Below are 13,075 nucleotides of genomic sequence, written 5' to 3'. Positions count from 1 at the left end.
AGGGAGGGATTTACCAAGCAGTTGTGGTACAGTACATTCCGACACACACTGCAATCATACTAATCGTATATGTATTAACATATGCGATTAGTATCGCAAAGGGCAGGTCTTGCGGGTGGTGAGCAGGTCTCTGTGGCTCTCCCACCTCCTGCTGTGCTCGGGAGCCCCATGCTCAGACATCTGCAGTGGCTGCCAGGCTCCGCCTCCTCCTCCCTGCACCCGGAAGAGGTGCAGGAAGGAGGAGGTTACTGGTTTAGGAAGCACAGCAGGGCTATGCATACTTGCCTACTTTTGAAAACAATAGTGCGCTCGCCGCACTATATAAAATCAACTCCACGCCGACGTGGATAGTGGGGGTATGAAAAGGTCGGAGGACGCGTACCACCGCCGCTCGCCACGCTTCGGGTTGGCGTTCATACTGGGGGTGGCGTGGGGGAGCATTTAACATTCTAAGCACCCATTAGGGTGCTTATACAATTTAAAATCGTATAGGGGGCTTATACAATTTTTAATCGCATCGCTGTGCATCCGGTGTATGGCATGCGATGCGATTAAAACTCGTGCGACTTAATATCGGGGGCGCCGTGATAATACACAAGTACCCGTCCGGTGAGTATGTTTTCTCTCCACAGGTACCCACATCGATACTACTGGACAAGGCGACTGACGCTTCATGGCAACATAGGTGAGTATTGCATGAATGGGCTCTGTGTCCAATAAAGTTTTAATGTAAGGACGCTTCGGGTTCACGTTCATAGTGGGGGTTTTAACATTGTATGACATCGGGGGACATCGCGGAACATCGCATCGCATACCATCGCATGCCTTATGGCAAGTACCACCGGACATCTTCAGGGCTTCTCCGGGACCCCTGCACTGCTGAAACCAAGCTCCAGTCTTCTGTTTACTTCTGGGGCTCCACCCCCCGACCGGGACTTATGCTGGGTACACACCAGGACGACTAGGGCCCGATCCCATCAATCTAGATCCAATTCCGACCAATTGGATGTAGATTGTGTGCTGATCGGGCCCTTTTCTGACCTGGTGTGGACCGATACCGATCCGATGCGAGGTCCCGCGGGTCGGTCGGTCGTTATTGAGATCCTACCTGCTGCAGGTAGGATCTCAATGACGACCATACAGCCGGGTGCGGGTCGGCATCGGATCGGACCCGCTCACGGTGCACATCGTGAGCGGGTCGTGCCCCCCCGCGTCATCGTGAGCGGGTCGGACGAGACACTGACGACCCACTCACGATGTGCATCGTGAGCGGGTCGTCCTGGTGCGTACCCCACATAAGGCCCGCCCACCAGCCAATCATGGTCCAGGATTTCCCGATGCCGGACCATGATTAGCTGGAGGGTGGGCCTAAGTCCCGGTCGGGGGGCGGAGTCCCAGAATTAAACAGAAGACCGGAGCTTGGTTTCAGCAATGCAGGGGTCCCGGAGAAGCCCTGAAGACATCCGGTTCTTCAAGTTACTGCATGCGGTGCAGGCTTGCTGGGACTCATAGTTCCACAGCAATACACAATCGTTTTATTTTAATTTTTTTACACAATTATCGATGCCCCCGCCCAGAGGCATTGAGGACAGCCCGGGCTTCAGCATGGGCAGGTAACTTCTGGAGGGGGGGACCCCTTCTTTGGGGGGTCCCCACTTCCCCAAGACCCCTGCCCATGCTGACAGGTCAGAGGGATAAATGCTTTGGGCCCAGTGCTGCTTCTTGAAATACGGGGGACCCCAACTCATTTTGTCCGCCGTATTTTGGGAACCAGGACCGGCCCTTGAGCCTGGTGCTGGTTTTATGAAATCCTGGGACCCCCTATTTGTTTTGCCCTGTGATTTTATGAAACCAGGACCAGCTCTTTGAGCCCAGGGCTGGTTATGCTCAGGAGGGTGGACCCCACGCCGTTTTTTTTCCCACTTTTTTTTCACTCGCTTATTGCCGCGAATTCACATCTCATTATATATGCGGTTTTGAAGGACAAAATGTGAATTGAAAAAGTGCGATGTTCGGCAATACGGTGCGATTTTAAAAAGTGTGAAAAAATTGCATTCCATTAAATGTCACCCGATTGTCAGATTGGGCTGGTTGGAACGAAAACCTGGTAATATCTGAGTGACAGTTTTTACCAGATTTCCAGCATTTCAAAGCAAATGGTCAACTGTCATTTGCTTTTATCCAATACCAGGGTTTTGTTCCAACCAGCCCAATCTGACAATCAATCTGAACTCTCATCTAAGTTATCCGCTTGCAACTTGGAGATGGATACAGTGGTTTGAAGCTCATACTCTACCATATGGCAGCTCTGCCCAGGCCTTTCCAGCTTTGAAGTCTTTTGCGATTATTAGGTATCTGAACTTAAGTTCTGAAGTAATCAGACCCACTCCTGTAGGTTTAGTAGGCGTTTTGCCACACACGATATAGGGGAATCGCTGATCCCAACAAAAATAACAACATACAGAAATGCTGAACAAATGATATATTTCAAATGTCATTTTGGAGCAAATACTAATAACAACAATTCCAAATGTTAAAAATAAATACAAATTTTACCATTTTGCCTCTAACCTTCGAGTGTCAAGGGAATTTGTCAAAATAGCTATTAAATTGGCAAGAAAACTTTTTAAAAAAAAAAATTATTATACCTATGAGTGCCAACATTGCTGCGATCCCCAAAATTTCCGCTAAAAATGCCATCGCCGCTCACAGCGACTGTTTTTTTTTTTGGGGGGGTGCAATATTTAACTAAACTTCAATCAATCGACGGCTGCATTTGTACTTATTTATACTAAAAGAACAGTTGCTGGGAGCGACGCTGGCATTTTTAGTGGATATTTTCAGGATCGCTCGCAGCAACACTCATTGGCACTCAGAGGGTTAAAATGTTTAAAAATTCTAAAACTATTTTAAATGTCTTTTTTTAATCGTAAAATAAATATGAAATAGTTTTTTCCTGAAGAGATTTGGACCAGTATAGACATTGTCTAGAGGAAATACTCATTCTTTGCAATTATAGCTGTCTTGGTGATGTAATATATATTTGGAATATAAGCGTAGCCCATAGGAGAAGAACGCTAAATAGCTTTATAACATACGGCTGGTGGAGATACAACTCTCTATATATGACACTAATAGCAACACAGACTGTGCCCACACAAGTGGCATGCAAATCTAGGGTGGGATTGCATCATATGCCAGCTAAGATAATGCTCTTTATATAGCAGCACTAAAAGAAGCAGCCTGCAGCTTAGCATCCAATGAAATTTTGCTGTATAAGGCAATATATCTATATATATATAAGTTGTGAAGCATATAGAAACAATGACTCATTATTTTACCTGACACAATTAAATGCCATGTGCCAGTAAGGGATTATCAGCCAAACTGGTGGCAATATAAGAATATTGCTAATATATCTATATTAGACTGAATATAACACTTTATGAGCCAAATGTAATAGGGTGTGAGAATCAAAAAGTGAGAGATTTTGGGAGTTTTTCCCTTTTTTTTTAAAGCAGCAATCATTTACATGGCAAAATCCACCTGGTTTTCCGGTGTAAATGATTGCTGCTTTAAAAAAAAAAAAAAAAAAAAAAGGGAAAACTCTCCCAAAATCTCTTGATTCTCACACCCTATTACACACGCCCTATATGTCTTTATATAGCCCTTCTTGCACCACAAAGGATGCTGACTACATGGGGAAACTTAAAGTTGATAAAGGCAGCAAGTGAGTTTAGTACATGAGTGTGCCCTGGCAGGACCAAAGAGAAGGACATTACCTGGCCAGGTCCAGGAAAGAGTCCACTGTCTCCTTGTTGGATGTGATGGTGTCTTCTATGCCCAAAGCGTTGGAGTTCAGGGCACCTGCCCCAGCCCCTGGTTTAATGATGAAGCCCAGGGCAATGGCTAAACCTGAGGCCATCAGGGTGGTCACCAAAAAGTAGGCAACAGCTATAGCACCCAGCTTGCCCAGTGACCTGGTGTCTAGGCTGGCAGCGCCCGAGACCAAGCTGCACACCACCAGGGGGAGGATGATCATCTTCAGCATCCTCAGGAGCATCTCTCCAGGGAAGGCGAAATAGGTCATCTGAGCCTTGGTCAGGTTCATGCGCCTGACTACTGTGCCCATGCCAACCCCTACAATCACCCCGGACACTGTCAGGATTACTATGGCATTCTTCCTCAGGAACTGGGCACATCTCTGCCCTGCACGCTGCTTGGCAGCCTTGCCATCCTCCTCCAGCTGGCAGGCGGTGTACTCCGGGTATTTGTCAATGTGGCCGTTGGTTTCGCAGGGTTTCTCCATGATCTGTGCGTGGCTGGGATGAGGAGTGGCTGCAGCAGGTCCAGCTGGGTGCACGGGTGGCTGAGAGCTGCTCTGTCTCGGCGCTTTGTTGTGCTCTCACGCTCTGCACAGCCACTATGTGCTGCAGCTGATGCAACAGAGCCTCCTTCTCCCCCGCCCACCACGACAGTGCCGAAATATTCCTCCCTCCCTCCTGCCCCCCTGCGCCCAGGCTCCCCGTCAGCCCATCCATACCTCCGGTCACTGTCTGGCTCTCAGCCTCCTCACTGACACTTGTTTTGGAGCAAAGTGCGTTTTCTTTTGCAAACATATGGTCACTGAATGCAAACTTCTATTCCCATTGTGAGAATATAAACTACAATCACTGGGGTCTACAGTATGTCCTGATCTTATCATACAAAGGCATTATATGAGGTCTTTCTGAAATATGGAAACATTAATAAAGACAGATATTATTGTCATATTGACTTCAAATTACTCAACGCTAATTACAGAGATTGGGCATTTTGCTGAGCTAATAATCATATTATCTTTAGCTTCCTATCTGCCTATTGGCATTAGATCCCTCAGTTGCACAACCCCTTCTACCACCCAGTGGTAAAAGATCCTTGACTTGCATGCGTGAGTTGTTAATTCAGGTGCGGGTGTTCTGCTCTTGCCGTTGCTATATTTTGCCATATCATGGGCCTGATTCACATCTGATTACTCATAGGCATAGTTCATAGTTGCCTACCCTCCTGCATTCTGCAGGAGACTCCCTGAAATAGCAGCAATCTCCCTCTCTCCCTCATTAGTCTAGAAATCTCCCTCATTTCCCCTATCCCACATTACACTGTTACAGTTTTTGGGAGAAAAGGAATAAGATATATATACCTTTACATTGAATCATCAGCACCACTTCCCAGCACTTTACCAAGTATAGTAGCTTTTACTAACGGCTTTGGGGCTTGTCTACATTTGGATATAAGTAATTTTAAAAGATTCCTCTCAGATGTAGCAGTACACACCCCACGCTTCTAGGTGCCACGTTCACAATCTCTTTTCACTATCTCTCCATAAATGGAACTAGACACACCCTTTGGGTGGAGCATGACACAAGCCCTCAATGGGGCACTGTGTAAAATTCTACTACCAGCTATAATGTCCCTGAAACTAGTTTTCAAAAGTAGGCAAGTATGGCATAGTTGCAGATGACTGTGAGTAGATAGCCACCTCCCAGACAGAAAGAAAACCCTCCCTGTGTAAATCTGCAAGTCAATTGTGAAAATATCGATATTCGCAACCCACCCGCACATCAATGCTCAATTCACGAACCATCAAATGTTTTTTTTTTTTTTTCCAGTCTGTGCATAAGGGAGTGAGGGGCAGATGTATGGAGCAGTGATAAGGGAGGAGAAGTGATAAACTGCCTGGTACTTTATCACCGGCCAATCAGCTCCTGAATGTTAAGTTACAAGCTGGGTTTAAGAAGGGACAGTTAGTAGCTGATTGGCTGGTGATAAAGTACCAGGCACTTTATCACTTATCCTCCCTTATCACTGCTTCATACATCTACCCCTAAGTCTGACCCTACCAGTCATCTGCAATTGAGACAGGCCGGCATTTAAGTCACAGACCTCCCTGAAAACAATGGAGCACACCTGCGTTTTTGTCGGTCCTTCCCTGAAAATGTCCAGCTTCCAACCCCAAACACTGGCTTCCTATAAGTCAAATTGTGAGGGGATTGCAATGACGATCCATGCACTTTTTGACAGTTTCGCTTTGCACATGTATGCTATAATTCAGTGTCTAACGACAGCTTGTGTCTGAGAAATCCGGGTGGCTCGACCACTGCTCTCCGCTCGTCTGCCTGTTGCCGCCGCCTTCCCCCGCACTCCTTCGCTGTCTTTCTCCACTGCCTTCCTCCACCGCTGCCTTCTCCCGCAGGCCCTCACTCCTCGCTATACTGGCTAACACAAACTCAGTATTTTTACAGTCCCCATAGACTTTTATTGAACCCCATAGACTTCTATTGAACCTGCATATGCAATTGATACTTGCATTTGCAATTGATATCCAACTCCCTGCAAGTAGCTGCAATGGAACCACCTGAGCAAAGTTGAATTGGGGTGAAACTTTGGTGTATAACATTACACTGCCGAGTCTTACTTTGACAATCAAAAAGGTCGACGGTGAAAAGTTTGACAGTCAAAAGGTCGACAGGGTCCAAAGGTCGACAGTGAAAGGTCGACATTCAAAAGGTCAGCATGATTTTTTGTGTCTATGTCGACATAGGTGGACATGGACACTGTCTAAGTGTACCGTGTCCCTTCGCATGGCTCGCTACTCTCGCCATGCTTTGGGTTCGGTGCCTCGGTGTGCCCGGCACATTATTATATTCTCCCTCCATGCCATAGTGGATGGTAGGGTATGAAATACTGTCTGTCGGCACGTCGGCTCAAAATGCATGTCGACCTTTTCCATGTCAATCTATCATGTATCATGAGTCCGGATACTTAAAGTTATTCTGTTTCACATGCAAATTCACTCTTTAATGGACAAAACCATGTGCACTGTGGGTGGGGCAGATGTAAGGAACAGAGAGAGTTACATTTGGGTGTTATTTTGTTTCTGTGCAGGGTAAATATTGGCTGCTTTATTTTTACACTGCAATATAAATATCAGTTTGGAGTGCAAACCCCACCCAAATCTAACTCTCTGCACATGTTACATCAGCCCCACCTGCAGTGCATATGGGTTTGTCCATAAGAGAGGGAATTTGGAGCTTACAATCTATATTCCCTACCACATGTTCACGCACACAGACATTCTAGGGTTAATTTATTGGGAGCCATTTAACCTACCAGTATATTTTGGATTGTGGGAGGAAACCGGAGTACACGGAGGAAACCCACACAAACACGGGGAGAATATACAAACTCCGCAGTTAGGGCCATGGTGGGAATGGAACCCATGACCTCAGTGCTGTGAGGCAGTAATGCTAACCATTATACCATCGGTACTGCCCAAGTGAGCAGTCAGTTGGCGGCTGGGAACCTGATACTCACTGCAGCAGGAGCCCGCTGACATCCATATCTCTCAGCCTGAGACACAGCAGCCGACCATCGAATAATGTGGAGGGAAATACGCACATCTAAGGTTTCTCTGGTGATGTCAGCTACCCGCCCCTGATGCTCACGTCACCGGGCAATTTTCATGGAAACACCCATGAAACACTGGGCATTTCCAAGGGCGGGTCCCCAGGCCCGCTGCCACATGCCCCCCCCACCGCAATGTTGGGTTTCTGTTCGCCATGGATGAACGCACAAAGTGCATACACATATGCAGAAATGCGAATGCGCATTTATAAAACATCTCTCATTTCTCTCTGCACAAGTTACATCTGCCCCACCTGCAGTGCACATGGTTTTGTCCATTTGAGAAGGAATTTTGCAAGTGAACCAGAATAAGGACCTAAGTACAGACTTTATATTCATATTTACACCGGAGTTGTATCATTGACCAATATGTGGTTTTATTTTTTTAAAAGTTATTTTTTAGAAAAGTTTTTTTTACTTTTTATATTATATGTGCTTTATTTGCCACTTATGCCTTAAAATTTATGAATAAATTAAAATTCATTTTCCTTATTTTAAGCACTCTCCAGGGGCAAACGCAGGATTTTCAGAAGGGGGTTTCCAGAGGGGCGGAGCAAAGCACAGAGATGGACACTTAGGTGACCCAGTATATGCCGTTTAAGTTAAAGTATTATTATAGATAGACCAAATGTATATAAATAATAATAATATATATACATACATATACATACATATATATATATATATATACATACATACAGGGGCGTCAACAGCAGTGTAGACCCCTGGGCATAGCAATGTATTGGGGCCCCTACCGATCCTCCAGCGATAGGGGTGGGGGAAGCTTTGATGTCCCTCGGGTGGTAGGGGGTATTATATCAACCACTCAGCATGTAGGGCCTGGATCAGTAATTTCCACTAATTACCCCTTTACTGCACAGATGGTGGGAGATGAGGTGGGAGAAGGGGGCATTGGGCTGAATGAAGGGGCCCTGATACATAACTTCCAGGGTGGTAGAGGATGTTTAATATGCAGAGGAGGGCTGTATAGTGGAGTGGGCTTATTATTCATAATTTTCTGGTGGGAGGACAGCTTGCTTGACTGCAGATATCTCCAGTTCCCGGAAATAGATTTATTAGATTTTAATGGAATTAAAAACTAGAGAATCCCACCTACAAAATGGTATTGGGGACTAGGGGATCAGAGTTCAGGAGGCAGAGCAATCTGCCAACGAGTATATAAAACTACATACCAGGTGTGTGGAGCTGGAGCAGTAACCAGCTGCTACTGCTCTCTACACAATTTTTGCTGTATAGCGGTGGCCAGGAAACCATATGGGAGCTGCTCCTGTAAATATTTCAGTGATTATTATGTTGCTACGAAGTAACTTTTATATAAATATTTGCACCCGATTTCTTATATTTCTTATATTAGTATACAGTATATGGTAACAGCTGGTCAGATCTGGGCTAGTCCCTGAAATCTCATATGCGTTACCTTTATAGGAATGGAAAGTAGGTGAAAATGCTCCTTAAGAAAGACTCTATGTGAACCGTTGCATCTGTTACCCTGGCTGATATAGGCAGGTCTGTATACTCTGGTTCCAATCCCAGCTACCTGCTTGTTCCCTACATTCTATCATAGTCACAGATTGTCATGTCAAGGCCTGTTGGCATGGAACAATCTCTGGTTAATGCATTTAGGACACAAAGAGAACTGATGCAAGTTCTCTGATCGTATTACAGTGTTAATTCACAGTGATGAAGGACACAGTAACGCTTTATAACTGTTTTCATTTAACCGTTTTCATTTGATGAGTGCTTTCTGCAATGTAATTCTAACCATCTGGTGCTGTGGCATCAAACTAGAATATTTGTGGGTACTTGTGTACTAGCACGGCGCCCATCGCATCGCAGACCATATCGCATGCGATGCAATATCGGCCGATGTTCTACAATGTCATACAATTTTGAAATTGTATGGTATTGTATATGGCATACAATGCCATACAATGCGATGGGATGCGATTATAAATTGTATAAGCACCCTAATGGGTGCTTACAATGCTTAAATGCACCCCCACGCCACCCCGCAAGTATAAACGTGAACCCGAAGCGTGGCGCGCGCAGCGAGCCCGCGAAGGGCGGCGGTACGCGTCCTAAGATCTTTTCATACCCCCACTATCCACGACGGCGTGGAGTTGATTTACTAAAGTGCCGAGCTGGAAGTGTGGCGAGCGCAGCGAGCCCCGTGAGGGGACGCGGATACCTTCACAGGTATCCGCGTCCCCTCGCGGGCTTCACAGGTATCCGCGTCCCCTCGCGGGCTTCACAGGTATCTGCGTCCCCTCGCGGGGCTCGCTGCGCTTGCCACGCTTCGGGCTCGGTGGCTCGCTGCGCTCTCCACACTTTATAAAATCAACTCCACGCCGGCGTGGATAGTGGGGGTATGAAAAGGTCGGAGGACACGTACCGCCGCCCCTCCCGGGGCTCGCTGCGCTCGCCACGCTTCGGGTTCACGTTTATACAGGGGGGGGGGGGTGGCGTGGGGGTGCATTTAAGCATTGTAAGCACCCATTAGGGTGCTTATACAATTTAATAACGTATATAGGTCAAAATCGCATTGCATCGCATCGCATGCCATTGGGTGTATGGCATGCGATGCGATGTGATAAAAAATCGGGCGACTAATTATCGTGGGCGCCGTGCTACTACACAAGTACCTATTTGTGGTATGATGTATTTATATGATTGCTCCCTAATGTACATTTTCTGAACACAGGCACCGTCGGTGTGGGCATGGTATTATTACTATGTAGGAAGGCTAAATAGTATTTTAAAGACCACATGTCAGAAACTGAGATGATATATCACAAATCCAGTTTATTCTTCAGTGACTTTATAGCCAAGTTGGTCCAATGGTCAGATGATAAATAGTTCCTTATTTTCTGATGCTCCGTGGAACAGTGACTGTTTCAGCTGCTCTGTGCAACCTGAAGGAATTTGCTTACTGGTGATTTGTAATGCACCACAATGTACAACATTAGTTGGATGCGGGAACAGTGTGCAACAAAGATCGGTACTTATGTAGTTTCACGGCGGCAGCTTACGCTATGTTTGATACTATGCTATTAGCGTAGCCCAACGGCTGCCTTACTTGTGTAGTTTCACGGCGGCAGCCTAAGCTACGTTATCAGACATACCGTAGTGCCCCTTATTCACATCACTCATAAGTGCCCTTTATTCATGTTAATCTACGGAAAAGGAAGCAGCTGGAACAGGGTTTTCAGTTGAAATTACTGTGCAGGACTATGGCGTTCCCCCTACTATTAGACGTGGTGGTACTCAGGCCATTTTTCAAACCCAGCCTGTTACATGGCAGTTGATTGGCTGGTTGTTTAACACTCTCCGTTTTATTACTTTTGAAGCTTGAGACATCTGGCCGTTAGTCTCATGAAGTTTTAAATTTATAAAGAATTAACATAAATTTTGTCAGGCCTAGTGGGAATAGACACCTGCTGACCTTGGAGCTGAAAATGAAGGAAGGAATATGTAGCGTTACTAGTCCTGATGTCACATGAAAGAACCTCATGGAAAGCTCTACTAATGATGCAATAATCATGGAAGGAATGATGCAACATCCAACCAATCCCATGCCTCAAAGCTGACATTACAGTTTCTTATATATTGAGAGTGTTCGAATACTTCGAAAACACACTGGGGGTTAGCCGCAAATACGAAGTATCACCCGCAGCAGGATTCTCCGATCCCTGCTGCACTGATACCGGTTACTATGGGGGATGCGAAGCTGCCCGATGTATCAACATCGGAGAGCTTCGGTTTGGATCCCTGATTATTCGTTGGCCGTTCACACACAGCAATGCGGGTGGGGGCGGCGGGTGGCGTCACTCCCATGGGAACACCTAGGGCGGTATTCAATGAGCCGGAATCGCCAAGTTTTATGGCGATTCCGGGGTTTTTTCGTGGCTGACGGTGATTTTTGGAGCTCCAAATGCGAATCACCGTATTCAATGAGCTAGAATCGCCGTTGACGACCGGTGAATGAAGCTGCAATCGCCAAATGTTTTCCTGTACAAATCGCCGTTTTTTGTGTATAGGATTTTTCATGGGGAATCGACGGTAGTTGAGGGGAATCGCCAAAAGTGTATTCAATGTGAAGTTGGCGATTCCTTTTTCTACTTTCATATCGCCGTTCCTCTCCGAGTGTCCCTCGTCATCTTTTTATGGTGAACTTTTATAGGAACATGTCAAATAATTGGTTTTAAGTGCTCTATTTAACTATGCAAGTCTAATGTATTATTATTTGCTGCCCTTGTGTGATGTCATGGTCGTAGAAGTGCTATACAAATATATATTTAATTTTTTCAGGTATTTTTTTTTTCTCCCACAAAGCACTGTTCTTACCCATGGTGCACCTCACTTACCCATGATTCTCCTCCCCACCTCACTCCTTCGTTTGCCCTTTGACCAGATTTCCCAGCGTTTGCCGTCTGCTGTATGGGAAGCGTTTGTCCAGGGTAATTTGCTTGTTTCTAGCATTTATCTGCGATTTTTTAAACAACTGACTACATTAATGAGGCTGTGTAGGGAAACGCCGGTATGGCTGAGAATCGCCGTTAGGGCCGGCGATTCTCAGCCACGTTGAATAGGGTGACTTGGCGACTCCCCACGAATCCCCATGCATGGCGATTCACTGCTAAAAACCGGCGATTGGCAGGCGAATGTTAAATCTGAATCACTGTAACCAGCGATTCAGGACATTGAATACCGCCCCTAGTGTTTCCTGAGCGTTCCTATGAAAAAGTTGGGCGTTCCCAAGCTGGGAATGGATGTTTATCCAAAGAACCATTCGCATGCCTGTGGGTGCAATCTGCATGTGGGCGGCAGGTGGACCTTCATGTGGGCGGCGTTTAGATGACCCTCAAATTTCGGAGCTTGACCAGAATGACCCCCATAATGTTGTGTTTATAAAAAAATGTATAAAATAAAATATATAAATAATAATAATAATAATATATCTACATCTATGTCTGCCATGCTTGTCAAATTAAGAGTTGATGGCTGTTGTGCAAATTTGCAATCTGTTTGATTCGAATCGAATGACTGCACATGTGTACAGATCATAGCACACATGTGCCAGCCAAAATAGTGAAGGAAAATAGCAAAAGGATCTAATCGCAATCCGCTGGCATTGTGACTGACAGGAAGTCGGCATTTGTGGGTGGTAGTAGGACGTTCTCTGGGAGTGTCAGGGAAAAGGAAGGCATGCCCAGGTATTTTAACCCCTTCCTGATGCAGCCAGTTTTTGCCTTCCTGACAGAGCCATTTTTTTCTGACATGTATCACTTAAGTGGGTATAACTTTTTTTTGCTTGTACTTATCCCAGTGATTTTGAGATTGTTTTCCTGTGACACATTGTACTTCAAATTAGTGGTGAAATTTGGTCGATACAGTTTTTTTTGGGGGGGGGAAAATACCAAAGTGTCGTGAAAAAATGGAACATTTTGCTATTTGCAAAATGTTCCATTTTCTGCTTGTGAGACAAATAATCATATCACTCAAAATAGTTAATAACTAACAAAGACCATATCTATTCTTTATTTTTAAATCATTATTTAAACCGCCTTTATTTTTTTTGGACGCTAGGGGGCAGCAGAGTCTAAATGTC

General features: G+C 45.5%; 1 protein-coding gene across 1 annotated transcript in view; it reads right to left on the bottom strand.

Moving 5' to 3' along the window:
• The window catches only part of SLC1A4 (solute carrier family 1 member 4), a 59,250-nt gene extending 54,802 nt beyond the window's left edge, over window positions 1–4,448 (bottom strand). Inside the window, exon 1 of the mRNA XM_083175761.1 lies at window positions 3,783–4,448. Within this exon, the coding sequence (XP_083031887.1) occupies window positions 3,783–4,309 (527 nt within the window). The 5' untranslated portion in view covers window positions 4,310–4,448. The remainder of the gene's footprint in view (window positions 1–3,782) is intronic.
• Window positions 4,449–13,075: the final 8,627 nt, after the last annotated feature.

This window comes from Crinia signifera, chromosome 3 (genome assembly GCF_055691185.1).
Source record: "Crinia signifera chromosome 3, ASM5569118v1, whole genome shotgun sequence".
Lineage (NCBI taxonomy): Eukaryota > Metazoa > Chordata > Amphibia > Anura > Myobatrachidae > Crinia > Crinia signifera.
This window is presented reverse-complemented; position numbering and strand designations above follow the sequence as displayed.